Source organism: Dermochelys coriacea, chromosome 1, assembly GCF_009764565.3.
Source record: "Dermochelys coriacea isolate rDerCor1 chromosome 1, rDerCor1.pri.v4, whole genome shotgun sequence".
Classification (NCBI taxonomy): domain Eukaryota; kingdom Metazoa; phylum Chordata; order Testudines; family Dermochelyidae; genus Dermochelys; species Dermochelys coriacea.
This window is the reverse complement of record NC_050068.2, coordinates 339,890,906-339,917,231: the sequence shown is the minus strand read 5'-3', so window position 1 is coordinate 339,917,231 and position 26,326 is coordinate 339,890,906. Positions and strand designations below refer to the sequence as shown.

Genomic DNA, 26,326 nt, shown 5'->3' with positions numbered 1-26,326 from the left:
CAAGCACATGTATTAAGTGTTTTGCGGAATTGGTGCTTCACTTGCCTGGCTGTTTTAGGGCCTTATGTACACAGGATTAATTATTATAGTGTTGTCAACTCCTGTGGATTTTTTTTTTAATAACAAATCTCATGATACTTGGTGTTTCTGAAGCCCAGCAGGGAGATTAATGTGGTTATGTGAGAATCTCAGTTTTCATTTACAAAAATAAGAACTTTCCAGCACTCAATTGCAGAGAAAAGCTTAAAAATGTGACCTGAATGCATCTTAATGGCCCAGAAACCAAAAACTTAATACAAAGAACCCATATGACATTTTTTTTAAAAATGTCATTAATTGGGGGGGCTAGTTCTTGATATTGGAATATTCCGGGTTGGTACTGCTGTTAGGTACATTAAGGTAACACCCAGAGTTCCCAGTCAGGATCAGAAGAGCCCCATTATTCTAGGTTCTCGTACTAAGGGGTGTTGTACTTAAAGTACTACACAGGATCTTTTCAGGGGTGATAAGGCAAAGCACTGCATTTATTGGTAATACATGTATCAATCAACACTGTATCATATGCATATGATATAGATTACACTCATGCACTCACAGACACACACAAGCACACTTGGTCTTATTATTGTTACCATCTAGTTGCTCCCCTTCATTTCACTGGCCAGGTGAGTTAGATGGAGAAGGGGTGGAGCCGGGCTTCTGTCGATCAACATCAGAGCATCAATCCGGACAAGATGAGACCAGGGTCCTCTGTAAGACACCTTATATTTATAGCAGTTCCCTCTCATGCAAATCTGTACCAGATTCGAAATTTGTGTCTATTTCAGTTAGTCACCTGTGGCGCTTTCTTTTGGGTGTTGTCTTAATGCTACCACACTTATTTCAAAGAGGGTATTTTTAAAAGAAGGTGCTCTCTTCTAACTCCCAAGGCCGTCTATATGTCTGATCTTCTTTAATGAGCCCACTTTTTATTGTTCTTGAGTTTGGCTTCCATCCCCTCTCCAAAGGTTGCAGCTGTCTGGAGGTGCTTTCCTTCCATACCTTGCTCATTCACACTCATTCATTCAACAGGACAATTGATTAAAAGGGGGGAGATCTTATTCTATTCATAGCGAAAAGACATTTTTCTTCTACCTTAACTATCCTTGGGGGCTATAACATTATACCAAGGATCAATACAAAGTTTCTATATAAGGATTTGATACAAAGTTCCCATATGCCAAAGAACTTGACACAAAGTTGCATGGAAACAGAGGTTGCACGTGGATAGACTCAATACAAGGTTATATGAAGAGGTATAATACAAAGTCATATGAAAGTTTTATGTGAAGATGCTTAATGCAGAGATTTATCTACAGGGGTCACATGCTTTGTTGCTTCTGTATGCCAGGCTCATTGCATACACCAAAGGGTCCTTGCATCTCTTCCCCCAAACTCCCCCTGCCAGATACTGTGTGGGATTTCCTCCTGCCTCGGGTCCCTCAATCTCCCCCTGCCAGAGGTTCTCTGTGCACCGCATTCCTCCTTGCCCTCCATGCCGGGGGCTCTGTCTCCCTTTCTCCACTTTCCTCCACATCAGGTGCCATGTGCATACCCCCTTCTGGTTCCATCCATTCTTCCTTCAGCCCCTCCCCTCCATCATTATTTCTCTTCTCTGTCTGGGAGAGAAGCCATTCAAGAGGTCAACATGTTAAACTCTATTGGGAGAATGAACATAGATGAGGTAAAGGTATTATGCTGGAAGGTATTAATGGATGCCATCAACTGTTGTTTGATCGATAGACAATTGAAGGGATGCTTGAAGCTGTGGCTGTGCTAATTGGATGACAGGGGCTCTCTGTCTCCCATTTCCTCTTGTTTTTTTTTTTATTTGATTTTTTTTTTTGTGGGGGGAATCAGTAATGTTCTGGTCATTGATGCCTAGAACGTTCCCTGTGATTCTTTTTTTTTTTAATGGATTGGGTGCAGTGTTCAAAAGTTATCGTGCTAAAGGCAGACAGAAACGCTGTTGAGTTAAGTGAAAGGCCTGGCCTACACTAAAAAGTTAGGTTGACCCAACTACGTTGCTCAGGGGGTCTGAAAAATCCATACCTCCGAGCAGCGTTGTTAAGCTGACCTTATCTCTAGTGTAGACAGCGCTAAGTCAATAGAAGAATTCTTCCTACCTAGCACTTCTTGGCTGGTGGATTATCTACGCTGATGGGAAAATTCCTCCCGTCGGCATATGTAATGTCTTTCAAACCTGGGCCAACAAAATCCTGGTTTCTGCCCTGGGAGATCTTGCAGTCTAAAGCTATGTCTATGCCACAGAGCCTATACCAGCATAGCCGCCTAATGTAGATGCAACGTGTGCCAACAGAAGGAGTTTTTTCTGCCGGTGCATGAACACCACATCCCAAATGTTAGCTACACTGACAGAAACACTTTTGTCTGCACAGCTGCATCTGTGCTGGGGGTTTGTTAGCATAGCTGTGTCATTAGGAGGTGTGGATTTTTTCATACCCCTGACCGACACAGCTAGACTGATATTAGTTTTCACTGTATACCGACCCTAAGCTTACAGCGCCTAACAGCTGTGTTTTTAGAACAGCTAAAACAGTGTTTTTGGCCAAATACTCTGCTCACCTGGTTTGTGTGGGTGGGATCATGCCGTGATAGAGCATTTTTAATAAAAAGCTATGCATTACCTCTTCTGACTCTCTTTGAGTATTTAGGAAGCAGCATTCACCATAGTATGTAGGTTAGAGCATTTCTTGGTTACTTGGTCATAATCTGATTTGACCCTGTCTGAGGGGCTGACCAAAATTAGGTTAAAACCACTTTCCCAGTGCAGATGAAAAAATCTATTGTAGACAAGCCCTAACAATGAGATTGTGACAAACTGGGGTGTGAATCTACCTCGCCCTTTCCGGCTACAGTCTGTCCACTTGGACCCTGCTGAAATGCATTAACAGTTTATTAAAGTGCTTTGAGATGGTCCCACTTTAAAGAGGACTAGATCAAAGTGCTCTAATTTAAGCAGCAGATTAGTGCGGTGTAGACCCACATCCCAGTTTGCCACAGTCTGATTGTTCACATAGATAAGCCCTTTGATATTTGCATTAACGCACTTTTAACTAGCATGAAGTTAACCACTATTTTGCACGTAGTGTGCCTGTAGTCATACTTTTAAAACATTACCTGGTTCAGGTAATCCATGTTTAAGTACAATTTATCCCTGTCTCCACTTGGTGCCAAGTTGTATAAAACATATTATTTGAACTGAAAAAAAGTCTGTATTAGTCTGTATTCGCAAAAAAGAAAAGGAGTACTTGTGGCACCTTAGAGACTAACAAATTTATTTGAGCATAAGCTTGCTCAAATGTAAGTTGCATCCAATGAAGTGAGCTGTAGCTCACGAAAGCTTATGCTCAAATAAATTTGTTAGTCTCTAAGGTGCCACAAGTACTCCTTTTCTTTTTTGCGAATACAGACTAATACGGCTGCTACTCTGATACTTGAACTGAGTTAGCTTTTTCTTAGTGTAGACATACCCTACCATGTTTAAAAAAAACACACCTAACACAGTTTAAAATCCTAGCATAGGTAGGGCAAGATTTAATTTTCCATTGGTTTAGCTGGTCGTGGTGAACCCTGGGGAAAAGGGGGCAGCTAAATTGAGGTGCTTCTAGAACTTGCCCTTTCTCTACTAGGTTTAAAACACGTCAATTAGTGCGTGGTGTTAGCTTAGATGCTGGAACTAGGGGTGCTGCTGCCCCCCCCCCATTTTGAAGTGGATTCCATCGTGTCCAGGATTTACAGTTTGGTTCAGTGGCTGTCAGGACTCCCATTATAAAAATTGTTTCAGCACCCCAGTGGGCATTAGACCTTTTTCCTAATGTAGAGAAGGCCTAAATTAACACTCTTATCATACATGTTCCCAGTGTAGACATAGCCATAACTTTTTTTCATTCTGACCAGATACCATTGCTGTTTTCTCTTTACCTTTATCCAGGATGCCTCTATCTCCTTATTCATTTTATCACCAGAGTAGGGGGGAGTGTTCTTCTAAAATTCAAGGATTTAATCTCTTGTGTGGACACCTGAGGAGCTAAGGAAGGCAACCACAGTCGGTATGCATCTTCCATCCCTGTGCATAGAGCCATCCACATCATCAAAGCAAACGTGCACTCTTCTGATTTAAACATGGCTGTGACTGAAACAGGTTATAAAATGGTTTGGTTTTGTCATGCTGCCTGGTCAAACCTTGTCTAGACTTTTGAGATTAGATTTGTTTTGATAGCCTTCAACCCCAGCCTACCCTAAGGGGCTGATCCAAAGCACATTGATGGAAATGGGAGTCTTTTCATTAATTTCACTGAGCTGCAGATCAGGCCATAACTCTGCACACACTTATTCACGTACTTATAGAAGAAGTGCCATTGAGCTAAATGGTGTGTGCGTGTGTGGACGCATGCAGGTCAGGGACTTTGCTGTCATTCTTCACCAAAATAGTTTTACTGGAAATATATTGTGGGGTTTTTGGGGTATTCCAATTGTGCTCTTAAAATGATTTGTATATGGTGCTCTTTTTCTTTAAAGAATAGGAACAGAATTTGGGCTTAGAACTCTGCAGGGGTCTAGAATACTATTCTGACTTGGTGGGAAATTTAATTTTGGTGCAAAGAGCTTGCAGCTTCTTTGTTTATCTCCAAAACATTATATTTATATATAGTACAAGGAGGGGGACAGTTCAGCAACATTTTGTTTGTTAAAATTTTAATAACTTTCTGAGAAGCATGACCATATTTCCTTCAATATATCATGCTGGTCATGTAAGTGGAATGGTGCTCTCTGCATTTGGATGCTTTCCATTTTGGAAGGATCAATCTTGCCTATTAAGCTCTCAAACGAAATTGCTTTTGTGGTTTGCTACCAAGTACATCACTTAGCTCCCCTAGTATAAAAATTCTGTATCTTCTTGTTGCTAAACTTGAAACAAAGTAGAGAAATAATCTGAGTCCACAGGCTCTAAAAATTTGGCTTCCTGGAATGAAAGACCACTCCTTAATCTACAGCAGTTATCTGTAATCTGTCTGCTAAATCTATGAATCTTGGGAAGATTAAAACTGAACTCAGACTAAAATTATCAGTGCCAGTTACAAAATATTATTGATGAAATCTCCTCCACTGACTGTACACGGTTAGTTGCAGTTAAATATAAGAATTGTGCGGCTTTCAAATAACCCTAAAGTAAAAATTAGAATACCGTTATTGGGGACTTGGAATTTGCTCTTAGGAAAACTGTCTGCTGTCAGATGTACTTTTCTGATGCCTGGCCTGAAGTGCAATATTTGGGCCACTGATGAGTGATGGGAACAGTCTACCACAATTGATTCTAGTAAGGGCATTGCATTTAAACACCTGTAATGTGTCCATGATTGTGTTGTGTAGACAAGAAATAAATCCTGTTGTGAACAGCTTCCATTTTTAATGCATTTTGAAGGTCAAGAAGAGCAGCTTCCTATTAACCTGCTGTTTCATCTCTCTGAGGATTTATTTTATTTTGAGCCTGTCTGGTTACCTTGACAATCCTGTTGGACCATACCATGGGGGGGGGGGGGTTGGGTTGGATTGTTTTGAAGCTCATTAGGAGGTTAGAATAGAGGTGGCTAAAGTCATAAAATCTCTCTCTTGCTAGTGATGGGGGCGAACCAAGACATGGGGAGACTTCTGCATTATTCAAGTCCAAGAAGGGAATTTGTCTGTAAATTATACTAGTATTATAGTAATGCTTGGAGGCCTCAGTTGAGATCAGGCTCCAGGGTGTTAGGCACTGTACAAACACATAGCAGAAGACAATCCCTGCCCTGACAAGCATAAAGTCTAAATAGACAGACACACACAGTGGAGCCCACGTGGGGAGAAAGGCAGTGTTATCCTTCTTTTACAGATGGGGATATGAGGCCAGAGAGACTAAATGACTTGTCTAAGATCACACAGAGTCTGTGGTAGAGCTGAGTGTTGAACCCAGGTCTCCTGAGTCCCAGTCTAGTGCCTCCACAATACTCACTTGCACTGCCCTCTAGCCTAGGCCAAAGCTGTGTAGCACCAAATTTATCAATAAATTGCCATTTTGGATTATCTCTTTGCTAAAGACCTCTGTCTGAATTACATTTTCTACTCAGTTAGGAATCTCTTCTAACTCCCTGGCTAGATGCCCTGTGTGATTGTGCCATAATTCTATTAAACATAGCCTAAAAGAACAAATCTAAGACAATTTTTAAAAAATACCCTCCTGCACTGCCCACATCAGCAGGTGAACATACTAACTGATAAACCTGGCTCACAAGCTTTCCTCACATGAGCAAAATCTATAGGGTAGCCAGGGCCTACAGGAGAGAGGAATAATGGCTACCATAACACATGCTGCCAGTTGTTGGGTTCAAGAGGGTGAAGATTTCTTCTTCTCAGTAGTTTAATCATTCCTTGGAGCTTGATGAAGCTTTTCTGAGCCCGAAATGCAGTATGAATTATAACATGGAGTTGTTGGAATTGAAGCTGTTCACTACTGTTGTTACACGGAGTTCTTATTAGCATTGGATCTGAGTGTTCTTTTTCAGGTGCAAAGAATACCCCACTGAGGACTCAGTCCTGGACCCTTTTGCAGTTGACTTCAGTGGGAGCAGGACAGGACTCTTGGGTCAAATAGTTCTCCCTCCTCCTCCTGGTTAGGTTAGGTTTGTTTAAACTTGTGGAGGCGATCTTTGGTGAGATGCCCTGGTAATGTGAGTCATGAAAATTTTTAGACAGACAATGAACTTGGTGACCCGTTGTCACAAATGGGGCACCATTGTGAAAATTGGGGGTATATGTGTGAAAAGTTCAGCAAGAAGCTTTAGGGTTAGGACACCAAACCTTAAAAAACCTGGGTCTCACTGAAAGACACTATGGAACAAATGTGGTGTTTCAGTACATTCAACCCAAGACTCCTAGATGAACGTTACAAGGAGATGTTCAAAGGCACAAATGGGAGGTAAGCGTTCCACTTTCATGGAGTTGTGGTAAGAGTTGGGCATTTGTGCCTTCGACAACCTCCCTTACTTATAAGCAGTGTCTTTAAAGACAATGGATTAAATCCTTGCCCTGTTGAAGTCAATGAGAGTTCTCCAATGGACTTCAGCAGAGCCAAGCTTTTAACCCATAGTGTTGTTACCTTTCACCAAATGCTGCTGCCATGTGAACAGTCTAGTGCTGTGTCCCAGTGCTTACTCTGAAGATAGAGCTGAGGAATCCAGGTAATGACACAGGATGCATTCGTCCTTCATGCTGCTTGTTTGAATTTTTGACAGGTTTCAGAGTAGCAGCCGTGTTAGTCTGTATTCGTAAAAAGAAAATGAGGCCTTGTGGCACCTTAGAGACTAACAAATTTATTTGAGCATAAGCTTTCGTGAGCTACAGCTCACTTCATCTGATGCATTCGATGAAGTGAGCTGTAGCTCACAAAAGCTCATGCTCAAATAAATTTGTTAGTCTCTAAGGTGCCATAAGTACTCCTTTTCTTTTTGTTTGAATTTGACATCCTTCTGCCATGGCATATCTCTGGTGCCTGCAGAAGCAGAAATGAAAACACTGGCAGCTGCAGCAGTATTACAAATGTGCCTGCCTTGTAACCTTTGTCATAGTTTTCACAGTATACCTGTATGAAACAGTAATTCTGGGAGTGTACTTACATAGTTGTTACTATACTTACTTACTCTTGCAAATTACAGCAAGAGGTGGGCACAAGAAGAGGGCCAAGTAGGTAGTGTTCATTCCAATGGATAGGTGGCTTTTATTAAAGTTTCCAGAGTAAATCATAACTGTTAGATTTATTGTTGCTTGCAGGAGCAGCTCTTTCCTATTTTAGCATGGTTCAGTGGGGTGGAAATCCACGGCTCTGTTTACTTTGGATTGTATTCCTAGAATTTGCTGGATTGCAGCCTAGCTACGTTGTGTGGGAGTCTTCCCAGAAGACAAATATTGGAGTGATGGCATAGCTAAGACCAACATTCATACATACCTTTTGGTATATCATAGCATTCTGCCAGGATGAAGTGACCCGAAGAATGGAATTGTTACAGAATATTGATAGTGCTGTTGTACTGATGTGACATGTTAATCAGCTGATTAAGAAGCAAAAATAGTCAGTGGTTTCTGAGAGGTAGGGTGAGAGAGGAGAAATAATCCAGTTGAACTGGAAGTGCAAATAGGGATCCCCACCTCCCACTTGTGTTGCCCCTAAGGAGTCAAACTATGAGACTGTAAGTTCTTCAGGTCAGGGACTGTCTCATTCTTTGTTTGTACTGAGTCCGGCACAGTAGGACCCCATTCTCAATGGTCCCCTGGGCTCTAACGTAACAAATGTGATGGTTGGTGGCACTAGACACCAGCCCATGACCCCAGTGTACTGAGGAATTGCTACCACTCTACAGCAGTGTTTCCCAAACTTGGGACCGCTTGTGCAGGGAAAGCTCCTGGCAGGCCTGGACAGTTTCTTTACCTGCTGCATCTGCAGGTTTGGCCGATTGCGGCTCCCACTGGCTGCGGTTCACTGCTCCAGGCCAATGGGGGCTGTGGGAAGCAGCGCGGGCCAAGGGACTTACTGGACACCACTTCCCCCAGCCCCCATGGGCTGGGCACAGAGAACCGAGGACAGTGGGAGCTGCGATCGGACAAACCTGCAGACATGGCAGGTAAACAAACCAGCTCGGCCCGCCAGGGGCTTTCCCTGCACAAGTGGTGTCCACATTTGGGAAACACTTCTCTACAGAATATTTAAATATTGCCCGTGACTGGGAAATGTGTGGTGGAAAAAGACGGTGCATCAGAAAAGTGTGTGGTGTTCCTTCTCAGTAAATCATGCTATTTGATGCATTTGGATGTTTGAGATGAGATGGGCAGGTAGGGTGGGGAAGTGTCTCATGCTGTTAGTGAGCGCTGTCTCTAGAGGATGCTCTTATCTTCATGTTAATGTCTGGGACAGAAGAAAACATTGGGGCGGAGGGGTTAGCTTCCTTCAAAGCTTTACAACTAGTTCTAATGCTTATCAGCCAGATACTGCAGAACTGAAACCTGTGATCGTTTGAAAGCTCTTGTGCATCAGTAAATACTTGTTTATGGGGTTTTTTTATTTCAATAAGCCTGGTTTCTCCAAAGGAATAAACGTCTTTCTGCAAGACAGTGAATGAAATTGAGTTAGAGCCAGAGGCGCTTTAAGGTTTAAAGTGCAATTTCACTCTGAAATGTGACTATAAAAATGGTACCCTCTTATTCCACAGATGGGTTCCTTGAATGTAATCGAGATTGGATCTGCTCACATGAGTGACAAATGAGTCAACCCTGCAGAGCTAAGAGATGGAACTGGATTTCATTCCTCTTATGCATCTTAATAAAAAATAATTGTTCCCATCAAGTCCATTGGCGGTAATGGGGTTGCACAGAGGTCACTGAAGGCTTAATAATTTGGCATGCAGAATCTCGTTACCAGTAGTAATGATGTGTGATAATACTAATAACAGAAAACCCAGCCTGATTGTCAGATCCCAGACTGAGTTATGTATGGTAGTTATGTAACGTCCACACTGATAAACAGCCCATCTGATCTGGAAGTCACTGAGATGGACATGTAGCCCCTCTATTCCATGTGTTTTTAAAGTCCCCTTTTAGATTAGAACTGCACTTTAAGTTGTAGTTGGTTGATGGAAATACCCTGGTCTCCTACAAAGTGATTAAAAGATTTTTCCTGATTACAGACTTCAAGATCTTCAGTTTACCCTCCCAGCCATTTAAATAGATTAAAAATCAAATCTAAACTAACACAATTCTCTTCTACTTTCAGAGATGAACATGGTGAGCAGCTGCACATAAGGCATTGACCACTTTCTACACTGCCTAACAAACTTGCTTTGGAACAATCTTTCTTTGGGGTGGGATGCCGAGAAATTTGATGTTGGACTTTTCAGAAATGGCATCTGAAATCTCACCAAAGTGCAGACTCGAGAGCTTTGAAAGAAGTGGGAGCTTGGAGAGTCAAAGCAGCAACTCTAGGTGCAGAAATTTTACCTTGGTAAGTGCTCAGTCTAGCTAAATGACCTAACCTACCTTAGCTTTCTTTGCATCGTGCAGTTTTTTTTAAATGTTAAGTTCAACTGACTTGAGTCCTGTATTATTGATTTTGTTTATAGCGCTACATAAATGTTAAGGCCAAAAGTAACCATTTTGCTCCTTTAGTCTGACTTTCTGCCTATGACGCAGGCCATAGCTTGTGGAATGCCTTATTTTATTTCCTTCACAAAACTGGAATAAGCAAGACTACGTTGCTAGATCAAATCACATTGTAAACTTTCCTATTCTGTTCACATGCATTTTACCACCACGGATTTGGAATCGCCATTGACTCGTTCTAGACACAGACCAGTCCTTTGAACAAAAGAAATTGGAGATGTTTACCCTCTTCCCAAAGCAGGGCAGCTTTGAGAATAACCTTCAGTAAGGTACTTAGTGCTTGATTGCAGACATCTCTTGTGTTCTGTTTCCTATTAGATTAGGCCCTTACTTGTCACTAGCTACATAAAGGCTCTGCCACTCACTCAGCCATAATATAATTTGGTGTGTAATGAATACATCACCATAAACATAGCTGTCTTCACATAAATGCATGTGTGTGGCCATTAAAATGGCACATGAGTAATCGCTGAGTGTGAGAGGCATGAGCCTTGTATCCTCCAATTAGAATGACTCGGACTGTTCACTTCACTATTCAAGCATTGTTGCCGGAGGGGTGAGGGAAGCGATGAGGTCCTTTCACACTTGAGTCATTCATGGGCGGTGGGTATAATAGGCCGGGGAGGCTAAGCCTTCCCTAAGACGAGCCCTGGCCCTGCTCATACTGCACCCTCTTCCCCCATGCTGGTGCCCAAGTCTGCAGGAGCTCGGTTCCGCTGCCACCTGGCTGGCAGCCTGGTGCAGGGGGGTGGGCAGGAGGGGAGGCATGGTGGGCACTTGGGGCTCCAGCAGATGGGGGGCAGGAGCAGGGCCTTAGGTGCAAAGAGTGGGGCCACATGGTTAGTTTCCCTGAAGGGGGGGAGAGGTCTCACACGCCAGCCATGCAGTCATTGCTGCTGAGAAGGCAATAACACGGGCAATGTCTGTCTCTCAAAAGCACTGAGCACCCACAGCAGCAGGTCTCAGGCTGGGCCCCCAAAGTCAGTGGCAGGTTTTGGGAAATGAAACACAACAGTCAAAACATTCCATCACTACATCTTAACATATCTCAGCAATTATAAGTCGCAATCTTTAGCTACTACAAGGTAGACTGATCATTAAGTTTAAAGGTTTCTAAGAACTTCTTTGTCTGCATTAATGAGTTTCTGTTTATCTAGATACATAACACAGGGAGTCAGGGTCACTTTTGCTTTGCAGGGCTTCAGAGGATTCAAAGTGAAAGTATCGCTTGAGATTTATTTACTTTTCCCCAGCTGGTTACAAGGAAAGGGCCCTTCATATCTCTAGGTGTCTAAACTCCATCCAGTGAGCAGGTGCAACCTTTGGATGAGAGATCTCTATGAAATTGAAACAAACACACAGGAAAACAATAGCATGTGCAAACAATTGAACTAACTCTAGCATATGCTCGCTGATCAGAGCCAGTCTGGCTGATGTGGTAGCTTAAACACAACTGCAAACTGTCTACCCCAGGGCTGCAACTGTGAAACTGTACCACTGCTAGCATTTGGAGGAGAGACTTAAATTCTAAGTGTACACAAGGCCCATGTGTAAGAATTAATTCTTGCCAGCAGCCTATTGTCACTTTAGCATATTATGTAGAGGAAGGCTTGGAAATATGATGCAGCTGTCTGCAATTTAATGCTTTGATCTAATCCATTTAGATACAATACATTCTTTAAAGCACAGCATACTCTTATGTTGACTAGAAAAAGCTATTTTTAATGGTACCTGTATCCATGCTGTGTGTTTTGGAGTGGAATTTGCCTAACCACTTAATAACAGGCACTTAAGGGTTAGCATCAAAAACCAAAATGTAAGTTTCATTTAAAAGTGATCTAGCCCATGTCCATTTATTTCAGAACTGTAAAAGGTCACATTATTCAAGGAGGTAAGTTTGCACACAGATCTGTGAGCATGAAAAGTGACATTCTGCCAGTGTCTAAACAAAAGTTGAGCATTCATATCAGAATCTCCTTCCTTTGAGGTTTTTAAGGTCAGGCTTGACAAAGCCCTGGCTGGGATGATTTAGTTGGGGATTGGCCCTGCTTTGAGCAGGGGGTTGGACTAGATGACCTCCTGAGGTCCCTTCCAACCCTGATAGTCTCTGATCTGCTAAAACATTCTCAGCGGAGTGAAAGATGACTGCGCCTTCCCCATGCATGGAATCACTTGCATGGCTCTAAAAGGGTGGGTAAACTGAAATACTCCGTTCTTCTCAAGAATCTCAATTCCTAATCCCATGCTTTAAATTTAGAGCATGCTCCCTTTCATTTGGGGCAAGGGCTCCTGTTCTTGGTCATCTCTTTTACACAGCTGATGAAACAAGTGCAGTTGAATCCAGGCTGAGCAGTTTAAGACTGTATATTTGAATCTTGCTGGGGATAAAATGAGGCCCTGGACTTTTTCAAGTATCAGTTTATGCATCAGCATCTTAAGACCAAAAACAAAGGTTTTGTGGGCTTAAGCAGCAAGGCTTTCTTTTTCAGTGCTTTAATTTTGTAATTGTAGTCATAGGTGACAGGTGGAGCCCCCCTTTAGGGAGGCTAGCCGTTTTTGTCTGCCCCCCACCCCATGGCCAGAGCTGAAGATACCCCCCCCCCCCCACCCAGAGGAGCCCTGAGCGCTCCCCACATAAACCAAAGGAGCCCTGGACTGGCCAAAGCCCCGAGCCCTCCCCCCATCCTGCTCAGAGGAGTCCCACACCGCCGGCCTCAGCCCTGCCGTGCCTCCCCAGACTCCAAGCTGCCCTGGGTAAAAACCTCTTGTCCCAAAGACACTTTTGTTATGCCCCATGCAGGTTCTGAGGTGGCTGAGGAGGCTGGTATTTGTTACTCAGCTTCCTGGATTCAGGAGTCCAGGGAGATTACTAATGAACCTGGTAAACTGCTTAGCACATACTACCTCCTCAGCCACCCTGGAACCTGCATGGGGCATAATAAAGCCAAAACTTCCTCCTCACGAAACCCCACGATGAGGTCTGGCGGCAGTGGCAGCACCAGGGCGGGCAGAGCCTCCTCTGACCTATTATACCCGCTGCCCATGATTGTTCTCTTTCTAAATCCAGCTGTGAGTAACTGGAGTCATTTCTAGGTGGGAATAGCATATCAGTGCAGTAGTGTCATTTCCTGAAACCATACAGTGCGTGCTCGAGCATGTCTCAGGTGAGTTGTGCTGGCGCTGAATTATGGTATTGAGATTGTACTAGTGACGGCTACTGAGAGGACCTCCTTCCCGTGCTGATTACCCTGTGTCCTGTTAAATACTTACTGCTCTTGGGCACTGTGTGTAGCCTTCATACATAAACAAATGCAATGGACCCTACTGTGTCCTGCTAGTTTGGTTCTAGGTTGGGTTAGACTCTTCCAGTTATGCCCGGGTTAGCTGCTATTTTTGGGAATAGGTTTTAACCAAATGCTCATGCCATCCGCCCGCCTGGCACTCGGGGTTGGGGTCCGCGCTGGCTGCTGCTCCAGTGCTGGGCACCATGTTGCCTGCCCCCCTCGTGTTGGGGCTGGGGGCCATGCTCAGCTGCCTGCATGTCTGGCACTCTAGGCCTGGGGTGGGGCGCCACGCTGCCTGCCCACCTGCCGTTCTGGGTCTTGGACTGGGGACCACGCTGCCCAATGCTCCAGGGGTGGGGGGGAGGGAACTCTGGCAGCATGGGGCTGATGGGGGGCGGGGCCCTCTGGGCTCCATGAGGGGCAGGCCGGCCAGGGGCTATCCTCCCCAAGCTCATGGTTCACCCACAGCCAATGGCAGACGTGCTACCTAAACAATGACCGGTGCACTATGGCAGCAGGACAAGGACAATTTGCACAGTTGCGCTGTTCCCCCTGTGTTGGCACTGCTATCATGCAGACTCGTGTGGTGGAGGACTCCTTGCTCAGAACAAGCCAACTGTAATCAGGAATGCACAGCTGCATCAGGCACTGGGTAGTGAGCAGCTGCATTCCTCCCCATTCCTATTCTTGCATTGTAACATCAGATTGTGTGAAGCAATTCCATACACGCCAATCTCAGGCCTTCCCTTTGCACTAGTACCCACTTAACCTTAGTTGCACCCAGGCTTCTCCAACTTCTCCATTAAACCAAGGAGGTTACTCAGCAATAAGGTTTTAGAAGATAAGGGTGTTAGTCAAGAATTGCAGACTTGATTCTACTACAACTATTCCTTGTTAATGTGAATTTACAGTGGACTGATCACAATAATACCCCATGACACTCTTGACTCCACCATGCTGAATGTAGGTAGTATGTTAGATAAGATTAAGCAGTCCTATGACGCTATTTCCAGTCTATTGAGATGATCCTCAATCACTGAATTTTTCCAAAAAGAAAAGGAGTACTTGTGGCACCTTAGAGACTAACAAATTTATTAGAGCATAAGCTTTCGTGAGCTACAGCTCACTTCATCGGATGAAGTGAGCTGTAGCTCACGAAAGCTTATGCTCAAATAAATTTGTTAGTCTCTAAGGTGCCACAAGTACTCCTTTTCTTTTTGCGAATACAGACTAACACGGCTGCTACTCTGAAACCTGAATTTTTCCAGTATTTCTGTTCTTTGTAAAATACCTGTTCATGGTCTATAGTCCTAAATGTATATGTAGAATTAGAATCTCTTCACACAATCATACATGGAAATAACTAATCATTCTTGTTCTGAAGCACCTCTTTAATTCTACTAAGAGTTAATGCTAAGCAATGAAAATGAAAATAAATCCCTTATATTAAAGGGTCAATAGATCATACTTTACTACCTAATTTAAAATACAAGGGTTGCACAAGTCACTGTGGCCTTAGTTATTGACACAAAAAAAGACCAAACAGAGAGCTTTACAGATCCAATGTTGTGATTGCAGGGATGGCTTTCAACACTTACTTAAGCGTACTTAAAATTTGAACAGAAATCAAGCACCGTAAACACAGAATTTTACCCTCTCCCCCAATCCATTTGTAGAGCTTAACTTTACCTAAACTTACAATGTAGCAAAATTTTCAGATTTAATAAAATCATGGGATATGCAATACTGGGTCCATGGCTGTAATATATTCGCCAGTCCTTAATATTAAAGTAACTTTTCTGGACAGGGTAGAAGAGAATTTGCTCACTGGAACACAAACTTTCCATTACAAAAAATATTCCAGTAGCGTACACGCTGCTCATGCCAAACAGGGCAAATGTGCATTAAGTTCTAATATATTAGATGCCAACTGAACATACCCATCTTATTTTGCTTATAATCCAAATTTCTTCCTTCACAGGCAACAGCTTTAAGACTAAATATTTCAGTTTTCAAACTTTAGCTGTCCTTTGACAGTAGCTTTTTCTTTAGAGCAAGAAAATTCACTTCCCTCCCTGCCCTCTTTGCTTTCCAGTATCAAAAGGAGTTGCAGGGGTTCTGCTTAAACTTTCCAAAAACAAATTATTTTTCAGGCAGCAAGAGAGAGTGGGAAAATAAGCCCCAAAAGAGGTGAATGTTTTGACTATGTGGAAAATAAGGTTATAATGGGAACAGGTTTTGTAACCTTAGTTATAGTTGGCACGACCAACACCTACTGTAATAAAATTCCTCCCCTTTTTCTGAAGCTTTCAGTATAATTTGAAGAATGCAGAAGAGCATTTGGAAAGACAGCAGTGCTGTTAGAGCAGTGATAGCTTGTAATTCCTCAAATTACACCATGGAAGTACAGAGACAGATAATGTAAGCAATAAAGAAAAGGAGTACTTATGGAACCTTAGAGACTAACAAATTTATTTGAGCATAAGCTTTCGTGAGCTACAGCTCACTTCATCGGATGCATGAAGCAATAGCCGTTCACAAGCTGTCACTGCTCTGAGAGCAGTGTTGTCCCACAGTACTGACATACACATTATCCCCATAGTATCTGAGCAGCTTGAACACCAATGGAGTTATTCTCATGACACCTCTGTGGCAGGGAAATATCCCCATTTCACTTGAGGATAGCTCACGAAAGCTTATGCTCTAATAAATTTGTTAGTCTCCAAGGTGCCACAAGTACTCCTTTTCTTTTAGCATAAAACTGTGGCAGGGCTGGAATCTGGACTTCAGGGGTCTCCTGAACCCCATCTCAGTGCCCTAACCAAAAGACCATGGTTTCTCCGTAGCTGCTTTCTCATCATTCCCATGAGAAACTGACTACTTGGGTGACCGTTGCAGAGAGACACTTTTGGTTGAGGAAAGAAAAAAATGGCTGTGAACATAGACTTGGGCCTGATGATACTGGGGGGGGGGGGGGCACAATGTGAAGGGTGGGCCATGTGACTGCCCCACCTGTTGTTTCTGGTAGGAACCTTTCAGCCCCACCTCCCTGGGCCAGGGCAGTCAATCCTGCTGGTTGCTGGGGGCTGGGGCCACGGGACCAGGAGCACGTGCCGCTGGGCTGGGCTGGCTGGCTGGCCTCAGCCCAACTCACTGCATCAGTGTCTCTCTGGAGTTCCCACACTCTCGTGGACATCACAACAGGGGGAGGGGCATGGGCAAGGCTCCTGCCTCCGGCTGAGCAGAAGGACCTTACTCCCAGCCCCTTCCCCAGTGACGTTTCCGCCCTGGGCCTGGTCCAGGGCTGCTGCATAGGCCCCTCTGTCCTTCTGCTGTGCCTCTCTCCCCATCCCCCAGCACTTCCAGCTCTCTGGGCCCTGGTAGCCAGGCCTGGGCGGGGCTGAGCCGCTTCTCACGCTGGCTGACTGCACTCAGTACCCCTTGCTGAGAGGCGGTAGCTAGGTTGACGGAGAACTCTGTCTACAGTGGGGGATTAGGTCAGTTTAACCATGTCACTCAGGGTGGATTTTTCACACCCCTGAGCGATGTAGCTGAGTTGTCTTAACATTTTAGTGTAGACCTGTCCTCTGTCTAAAGCAAACCAATGTTCATATGCTAAGGCCTTGATCCTGCATTGCAGGGTTAACATATTGCACAGTCAGGGCTATTTCCCTATTCACCCCCCAACCAGGTATTTCAACTCAATGGGTGGGGGCTTTTTGCAGGGGGAGAGGAAAGGGGAGGGCACGGCACAGTGATGGGGTGTGTTTTTTTTTTTTTTTTTTTGTTGGTTTGTTGGGGTTTTTTGTTTTTGTTTTTTGTTTGTTGATGGGGGGGGTGGATTTTGTTTTTAAATGGGAGACTTTTTTTCTTTTTTTAAACTGTAGCTGAAAAATTTTTACTCATACTTAAAACCCAATCCTGCCATAAGGCAGAAACCACCCTTTGAAAACATCAGCCCAAAAAATCGGTGCTTTAGACAAGCAACTAAAAATGGGGCTAGAATGGAGATACTTAACTACAGTGTAATGCGGGTGCCAGCTCTTGCCAAGGCTCCAGGCTTTTGCTAAGAACTGACAAACTCGTAGCTGGAGACCAGACCAGTTCACTTGTGTTAGTTGCTCAATAGGTATTAGTCTTAAGAATGTATTTAGTGTTTAGACTCTAATTCATGCAGCAACTTACAAACATTCTACGGTCTTATTCATAATGTCTATATTCCATGCTAAAAGGAAATATGTAAGTTTTGCTTTATAACTTTGAAAATGTCTGCTCTGAACTTATGAACTCAGATAGGGAGTGTATGGGGTTGGGTTTTTTCCACCGCCCATCCAGAAGAAATAGCAAAATCAGATGGGCAATGAAGGAACATTGAAGTACAAAGGATTGGTTAATGGCCCTGTCACACCTTGGCAATGCATCCGATGAAGTGAGCTGTAGCTCACGAAAGCTTATGCTCTAATAAATTTGTTAGTCTCTAAGGTGCCACAAGTACTCCTTTTCTCTTGGCAATGCTGTGTGCAAGGAAGCTCATTCTGTATGGATTGGGAAGCTGAATGATGGCAATAAGCAAAGGAATATTGTCCTTCTCTTTGCTGCTTGAACTGTCACAGGGCCAGAGACCCCAAACTAAAGACAGAGATCCCCAGGGGTCACTTCCTGGGTCTGCCCTGAAAGACACTTTGAATTGACAGATCACTACAACTCTGTCACTCTTAGGATTTAGATTGCAACTCGCTATATTTTTGCTTGCTTTAACCTGTAAAGATTTATTAACTATGGAAAATAAACGAGTTAGCTTATTATAGGTTTGGCTACAGGTATTGTCTTTGGTGTAAGATTTAGAGTACCAATTGATCTGGGGTAAGTGACTGGTCTCTTGGGACTGGAAGCAACCTGAATATGGTGTGAATTTTCTGGTGACCATTTATCACTAAGTCCAGCTTGCCTGGGTGCCAAGATAGGAGAGCTCACGAAAGCTTATGCTCTAATAAATTTGTTAGTCTTTAAGGTGCCACAAGTACTCCTTTTTCTTTTTGCGAATACAGACTAACACGGCTACTACTCTGAAATCTAAGGGGACTGTCTGTGACAACCTGGTAAGACTGTTATAGTGATCGAGGAGTTCACGTTTGTTACTGGCTTGGTGAAATCTAATTATAGAACATGCCACCAGTTTGGGGTGCCTGCCCTCTTTTTGACAGTCCACCCTGAGGTAGGTACTCACGGTTGTGAGCCACTCCATACAGTGTGACACACAGCAGTTGCTGTCACTAGATCGTTTCACCCAGTCTGTCAGGAGTATGCTTCAGGTTATACAATTAGTGTGTGGCATATGGGTGCCAGTGCTTTGCTCGTACCCGTCTGGCAACATTTACTCTGCCAGCAATACAGCTGGCTCTCAGGGAATGCATCAACATCACAAACTTTCTTGTGTTTGCAAAAACAACCCAAGACTTCTCTCATATTTATTAGAAAGCTTGCACAGATTGGAGCTCAACCAATACTGACCAGGCTGGTTTTTTTGCAAGTGGGTTTTTTGCTCTGAAGACCCAAAGGTGGCTTCCAAGCTGAAATGTAATCAGTGGTGGGGCGGAGTTCCATTGGCTGCTTGGGATTATAAAGCTAATTATGAGCCCTAAAGCATTTACCTTCACACCCACACGGTGGTTATTTAAATCGCAAACCCACTCACACTACTGAGTGCTTTAAGGCTTATTGCCAGTCACCTAGTACTTTTCATCTACAGACGATAGTGTTCAGTGAAGGTAGGTCAGCAACACTGTCCCCATTTTAATGACTGGAGCACGGAGGCAAAGGCTTTGCCTGCACCAGGATTTTAGCCACTGGCGTATCTGCACCAGTGCACGGTTTTGTCAAACACTTATTTACCCCAGCACAGCTTGATCAGCACAGCTTACTCTGGTTTGGCACAGGTTACATTGCCTTGGTGTAAACTGTGTTTCCTCTAGGGTTTTGCATTGGTAGAGCTACACATGTCTGGCTTGTCAGGCCATGCAACAAGCTAAAAGCAGAGATGGAAATGGAACTTGTATCTTGACTCCCTGCCTGATTCCCCGTTCGCAGCCAGCAGCTGCTAGCCATTCTCGTGTTTACACACTGGATGAGAGAAGTGTAATCTAGAAAAAGAAGCAAACCTACACTTGCCTCTCATTGCTACTAGAACAGGGTGCTTGCATACACTGTCTGCAAAGCTGTTGGGAAATGTCTTTCCCACACCCATTGTCTCATAACAAAACTCCTTACTAGTCACTATTTGTCATCCTTCTACTCATGGAAAAGAGGGTGCTTCCCATGAGGCAGGAGTGAGAGGAGTTTCAGAGTAGCAGCTGTGTTAGTCTGTATTCGCAAAAAAGAAAAGGAGTACTTGTGGCATCTTAGAGACTAACAAATTTATTTGAGCATAAGCTTTCGTGAGCTACAGCTCACTTCATTGGATGCAGTGTGAGAAGAGTTCATGTATTGCTACTCGTAGCAGTATTATTGGGATCAGGTTAGTCGAGAGCTGTGAATCAGGGAAGACTAAGTGACTTCGTGGATCATCCAGTCTATTTCCCCACTCATGCAGGATTATTCCCTTCTGGACAAAACCTGCCTAGCTGGCCCCTCTGCTGCCAGGAAGCATTTCCTGATGTTTATTCTAAATTTCCCAATTTCTTTGATTTTTTTTTTAAATTCTCAAATTCCTCTTCATCCTTGGTATTTATAATTTGTAGGTAGTTGGTTTATCATGGATATCTGTCTATCTGCACATCGCTGTACTCCAATCTTCTTCTTTCCCCCCCAACTCAATAGTGACCAAAATGACTATTTTGGAAGCCCAATATGACATGGAAAAAGGGGCGGGTACTTAGCTCTTCTGAAAATCACACACTTTAGCCTGTCTTACATCAGACACTCAAACACTGAACATTTGTGAAAACAGAAGCCTATACTGTGTAGTATCCATTCTCAACCAGAGCAAGTGAGATTTATTTTGTTTAATACACTCTGCTAAAATAGGGTATTACAGCAGTGGCTATTTCATCCTTTGTTTCTAATAGTTTTGTAGTTCTACCAAAAAATCAAAAACTTTCCAGTCAAGACGTATGCTCTATCAAGCCATACTGCCTAAACCATGGTGTTGTAGCTATGTAAGCTTTTTCTCCCCCTTAGTATTTAATTTATTAAGGTTGAAAGTTTCTGGTAAGATAAAAGAAAAGGAGTACTTGTGGCACCTTAGAGACTAACAAATTTATTAGAGCATAAGCTTTCGTGAGCTACAGCTCACTTCATCGGATGCATCTAAGCTCACGAAAGCTTATGCTCTAATAAATTTGTTAGTCTCTAAGGTGCCACAAGTACTCCTTTTCTTTTTGCGAATACAGACTAACACGGCTGCTACTCTGAAATCTGGTAAGATAGTAATTGTTAGAATCCTGCTTTTTTCTTTAAAACAGGTGCTGCATTTGTGTTCTATTTTCACAGTTAGCCAGTCTTTGCAAAATCCTAGACAACTAGCATTTGTTGTTGTCTTCACTTTGACTCTCTTTTCTCTAACTGTAGGATGATGAGAGTCTCCAATATCTGACCCATGAGGAGAAGGATGTTCTCCGGTTTTTTGAAGAAACGATTGATTCTTTAGATGATGACTTGGAAAAACAGGTCCTACATGACAGCGGTATTCACTGTCACTCCCCAAGATCAACGGACGAAAATGTTTCCAGCCATTCAGAATCTGAAGATATCATTGACTTGGTGCAATCAACCCTTGAGAACAGTGATCACAAGTGTACTCTGAACAGAGAAGTAACACCAGGTAAAATGTGACCACTTCTTGTATATGTACATTGAAGCAAATCTGTTATTACTCAGGATACAGAAGTTCTAAGTCTTTTCAGTACCGACATACCTCTTGTTCTGAATTTGTTGAAGCATACTTTTTAAAAAGCAGATTTTTTGCCATGTCCTTCCCTGTTGTAGGGGAAGTTTGTGTGCCGGTACCACCAGAGGTGATGCATGGAGTGGGACATGCTGGGTCATGTGCTTCTCTTCCCCCCCCCCCCCGATTGCTCGGTCACATGGTGCAGCCTGGCCACCCCTTCCTGGGAGGCAGCTGAGCCAGCGGGAGAGACAGAGGCAGGAGAATCAGCTGGAAGCTGCAGGGAGGGACCTCTGCTTTCCAGGAGGAGGGAGGGGGTGCACTACATTCCGAGGGGGGGACTCCTTGAGGGGGCGTGACTTGAGCTGTTTTGGGATTGCTTCCCCACCCCCTTCCAGCAGGCATAGGTTGTCTGAGTACCACCCATCTGGCTTAGTAGCTCAACATTATTAATTTCTGCCCCCTGCCCCGAAACACCAGGGCACTAACAAAATAGAAGTATCATGAAGTTGTTCCAATGAGCAATAGGAATGAAATGCATGACAATGACTGTAACAAGTATACTTGTTCATGCACCCGTTTCTTTACCCACCTCTAGCCCACTCTTCTGTGGACAGTCCTCTTGTGAATTGATGGTAGTGGAGCCACCATGAGGGCTTAGAGGAATGTGGCTTCACTGACCAAACCCCACCACATGGGTATGTGGCGCCCATGGAGCATGGCCTCCTGATCCCTACACACAGCCAGTTTCCTCAGACTCTCTGCAGAAGAAGAGGACTTGCCCATTAGCAAATGTGCTACTTGGGTTTTAAACGTGTCTCTTTGCCCTCTGGTCACAGTAACCAAGAAAGGGCACAAATGCAAGCAATAGAGGAAATGGAGAAGGCTGTTGAAACACTGCACATACATCTAGCAGGTATGGGAATAATGGATTAGCAGAAGGAAGGATTGTATCAAACCCATCACAGACGGTGTCTAAGTGGAGGCATTAGTTTGTTGCCAGAGGAGACATTAAGCTACTCAAGTTCCAACTTTTTATTCAAGTGAAAAGGTGGGGACTAGTGGGAGTTGTGGTAGGAGAGGCCAATACTTGTGAGAGGAAGCCTTGTGTTCTACTCTCTGCAAGGACCTAATGAGATTCCATTTGGTTGTTTTTTTTTAAGTTTCAGAGACTGCCAGGAGAACAGATGGTCCTAAACCAGAGAGCAATGAGCTGCCTGAGAAGATTCCACCTCCCAATGCTCCCCCAAGCCAGCCTTCAGCTCCTCCATTGATGAGCGATGAGAGAGTTCTTGCTCCATGCCCAGTGCAGCACCCCAAGCTTCATCATGCCATCCCCACTCCACTTATCTTGGCTCAGAAAATGTCTGAGAAGCAAGATGAGACCAGGACATGCTCTCCCACTTCCCCCAAGGAGGAGAAGCCTATGGAGACGAGGAAAGCCCCAGTGCAGAATGGAGACTGTTTCCCAGCCCCTAAGCACCCTCCACTGCCTGGACCCAAATCCTACCGGTTTCCAAGTAATATCAACATAACCAATGCAGGTGGGAAAGAATTCAACCAAACTATCTCTAAGGCAGCAGTCAATGTGCAGGTGCGCAAGGCCCAGGTGCTGGCCAACATGAACGGAGCAGCCTTTGGGACAGCTGAAATAGAAGAGAGGTGGCAGAAGAATGAGCTCTTGGTTCGCAACAGAAGCTCCTCATTAAGAGATCTAACTTCTGAGCAAATACGATACGACGCTCTGACTAAACTAGGCCTGGTGAAGGGAAGGCCAAGTCTGGTCCAACAATATCCTGCCCCAAACACGCAGAAGATACAGGACTTTCAGGAAGAACAGGGAGAGACTGTTTTTAATGGGTATCAAAATAGCCACACAACCTTAAAATGCGATCCCAGCCCTTTCCTTCCTATGGGCAAGACCATGAAGTTCAAACCAGACACAGCTCTCACCAGTGACAAGGTTGCTCAACAGAATGTTGCCAAAAACTTTTATGACCATGGGCAGCCCGATTTAAATCTGGATATGAGAAAGAGATCAGGCTCACTGCCTAGACCTTCGGGATTTCGACCCCAGGGCATAACAGTACAGTTTTCCGGCCGAGGCTCAACAGAAGAAGCCAGGAAAGAGGCTCTTCGGAAACTGGGGCTGCTGAAAGAGACAAAGTGAAAATCTGAGGGGACAATCCTGACACCTGGGGGCAAGCGAATGGATTGGCTTTGTGTTGGAGTAGTCAAACAGAATCAGGTTTATAAGGAAACTGGGAGAACAAAGGGCAGTTCTCTGCTCCTGCAGCCCAAGGAGGTACTAAATACTGTGCAATTGCAGGGACTCACTATCTTCACACCAAGAATGGCACCCCAGAGAGTCTGCAGTGGGTTCAACACTACATCCCACCAAGTTACCTGTCTGATGTTCAGTGACTTGTGAAGACTTTTTTTTTTTCTTTCTAAAGTCCTGGATGTAGCAGAGGGCATTGCGTTAATGAAGTGTTCTGTGCAGTATTTTTTTTAATGTATGTAGATGACAAATCAAATGGAGGATTTTCCTTATGCTGTACCATTCTGAAGCCAAAAAACAGATAGGGGTGGGTGAGTGGGGGTGTGTGTGTGATATAAGTGAAGTCTTCAACCTATGTGACAAAATTCTATGACTTTCTTTCTTTCCTATCATATTTTATTACCCAGCTCTGCCCACATCGAGACATAACAGGTGTTGGGATCTTCCTAATCCTCACTCTTCCCAAAATCTCAGCTCAAACACGTCTGACTTGTGCCTCTGCACAGAGGGTGGCTTCTTGTTTGGCCTTCTCTTGGACATGGAGGTCCAGGCTTGCAGTGGGTAACTGCATTGTTCTGCCACTCTATTTGAACGACACCTCTCCTCCTAAGCAGGTGCTTCTTGAGCGTTTAGTGACCTACTGGGTGTACAGTGAAAGGCATCTGCTAGCTCTTAAGGATACATGCAATGTGTTCATTGTGTTCCTCTGACAACCAAAGAGTAACTTGACAATCGTATAAAGGTTTAGTTTCCTACAAGAAATGATGACCAGAGAAGCCATAGGAACAAGTTAACTTTGTACCCAGAATGAGAACCTTGTGTTTAATGTCTTACTTTAAACAAGAGTTCAGTGGAGGAAACCTCATTGCTCTGAAACAATAGTTCTACTCCACTGAGCAGCTGTGGCTCAGTACTGTTACTTTTATTAACTGACAACTGTTTTTTCTGAGTCTTTTCTATGCTCATCCCTATAGTGTGAGAGCCCTAATAATTCCCAATTCAGAAATGTACGTTTCTTTGCAAAAATCAGCTTACCCTGCTAACGCACCACCAAAGTTATAACCAGAATCCTTGTACGTTAAACAGAATTAAAGGCACTTGTATTTTCCAACACATGAAGACTTCCAAAACTCTGTCCAGTTGCCACTTTCCTGTGCCCAGCAGACAGACAGTTTAAAAGTGGTGTGAAAATATTTATTTTTTAAATTTTAGAAGAGATTTATGTCCCATATGGCAAAGTTACTCTTCCTAAACAAAATAACTCATTTTCTCCTTCCATACGTATCCCAAAATACTTTAAGAATAGAAGCTTGTTTGGAATCTAATGACAAAGTATCTGAATCTATTTACTCATCTTTATTTTTGTACATTTGTAAGAGGCCCAAAACTTTTAATTTCTCCTAAAGGGAAAGATAAACCCAGTCTCCCTCACACACACACACGCACGCACTTTTTTTTTTTTAATGTAGCCTGTAGCATTTTTTTTCTTTTCCTTTTTTTAAATGGCTGAGTTATAAATCTTGGAAAATAAGAGGTGTGGTTACAATGGAGACTAACACACCCTCTATTATAAAGTTTCTGACAACTGTGATAAATGTTTCTGTATTTCCTTGATGGAAAGTTTTTAAGCAACACTTTTTCTGAGTAGAATTTATAAATGAAGCTTTTGTGAAGGAAAATCTTTTCATAATAGTTTACCTGCCTCATAAGTTATAAACTCATTTTTTTAAATAGTATTTAATCAGTTTTTATAATTGATTGCATAGGTTATGGAATCTGGCTGGTTTTATTATTTAAATGAGGGATTATTTCTTCAGACTTTTAATACTTGGATTTGAAATCGTGTTCCCTGTTGTAGCAGATGTTGTAAGTAATTTTGAAATAGACTGACTATTCTTCAAGCAAGCAAAGCACTTAAGCATGTGCTTAGTTCAATACATGACTAGATCCACTGAAGCAAATGAGACTACTTGCATGCTGAACTTTCAGCATGTATTTAAGTGCTTTGCTGGATCTGAGAATCTGGTCCCAATTCAGGACTGTATTTAAGCATGTGCTTGGGACTTAAGTGCTGTCCTGAATATAAGCCTAAGTGTGGGTAATGCATTGCTAATGCATTAAACGTATAATCTTAACCATTTTTTATTTCAAATACTACTTTTTCTACAAGCAAATCAAATTGAAGTGTTCCACAGCTTTTATGCATCAAACTTTTGAATCCTAGTAAAGAAACACTACAAATGCCAAACCTATATAAACCATTTTTACATTTTATCACATTTCTCTCAACAGTAACAAGTATTGATCTTAAAAAGAAAAGGAGTACTTGTGGCACCTTAGACACTAACAAATTTATTAGAGCATAAGCTTTTGTGAGCTACAGCTCACTTCATTGGATGCATTTGGTGGAAAAAACCAAAATGAATACAGACTAACACAGCTGCTACTTTGAAAAGTATTGATCTTGTGCTTCAATTTTTTAACAGGTGAGATCACCCTCTAACAATTTAAAAAAAACAAACATTGTTTTACCCAAATCTATCTTTGAGTGAAGCTGAATTTCAGTATATTAGTAAAATCATAACATTTAAAATTGGATAAGGTTTTTCTTATCTAGAAGGTATATAAGAGATC

The 26,326-nt window shown here is 43.2% G+C and overlaps 2 protein-coding genes across 7 annotated transcripts in view; one reads left to right on the top strand and one right to left on the bottom strand.

Moving 5' to 3' along the window:
• Nucleotides 1–26,200, top strand: part of PROSER2 (proline and serine rich 2) — a 32,103-nt gene extending 5,903 nt beyond the window's left edge. For both annotated transcript variants that reach the window (XM_038402312.2, XM_043498596.1), the window contains exons 2-4: nt 9,860–10,087; nt 21,096–21,348; nt 22,575–26,200. In XM_038402312.2, the coding sequence (XP_038258240.1) occupies nt 9,953–10,087; nt 21,096–21,348; nt 22,575–23,581 (1,395 nt within the window). In that variant the 5' untranslated portion in view covers nt 9,860–9,952 and the 3' untranslated portion in view covers nt 23,582–26,200. The remainder of the gene's footprint in view (nt 1–9,859; nt 10,088–21,095; nt 21,349–22,574) is intronic.
• Nucleotides 1–26,326, bottom strand: part of UPF2 (UPF2 regulator of nonsense mediated mRNA decay) — a 192,021-nt gene that overhangs the window by 14,607 nt on the left and 151,088 nt on the right. For 4 of the 5 annotated variants that reach the window (XM_043498511.1, XM_038392636.2, XM_038394236.2 and 1 more), the window contains one exon: nt 621–750. The exons of the other annotated variant lie outside the window; for it this stretch is intronic. In XM_043498511.1, coding sequence (XP_043354446.1) covers nt 636–750 — 115 coding nt within the window. In that variant the 3' untranslated portion in view covers nt 621–635. Of the gene's footprint in view, nt 1–620; nt 751–26,326 lie in introns of those variants that run through there. 5 annotated transcript variants of the gene reach the window in all.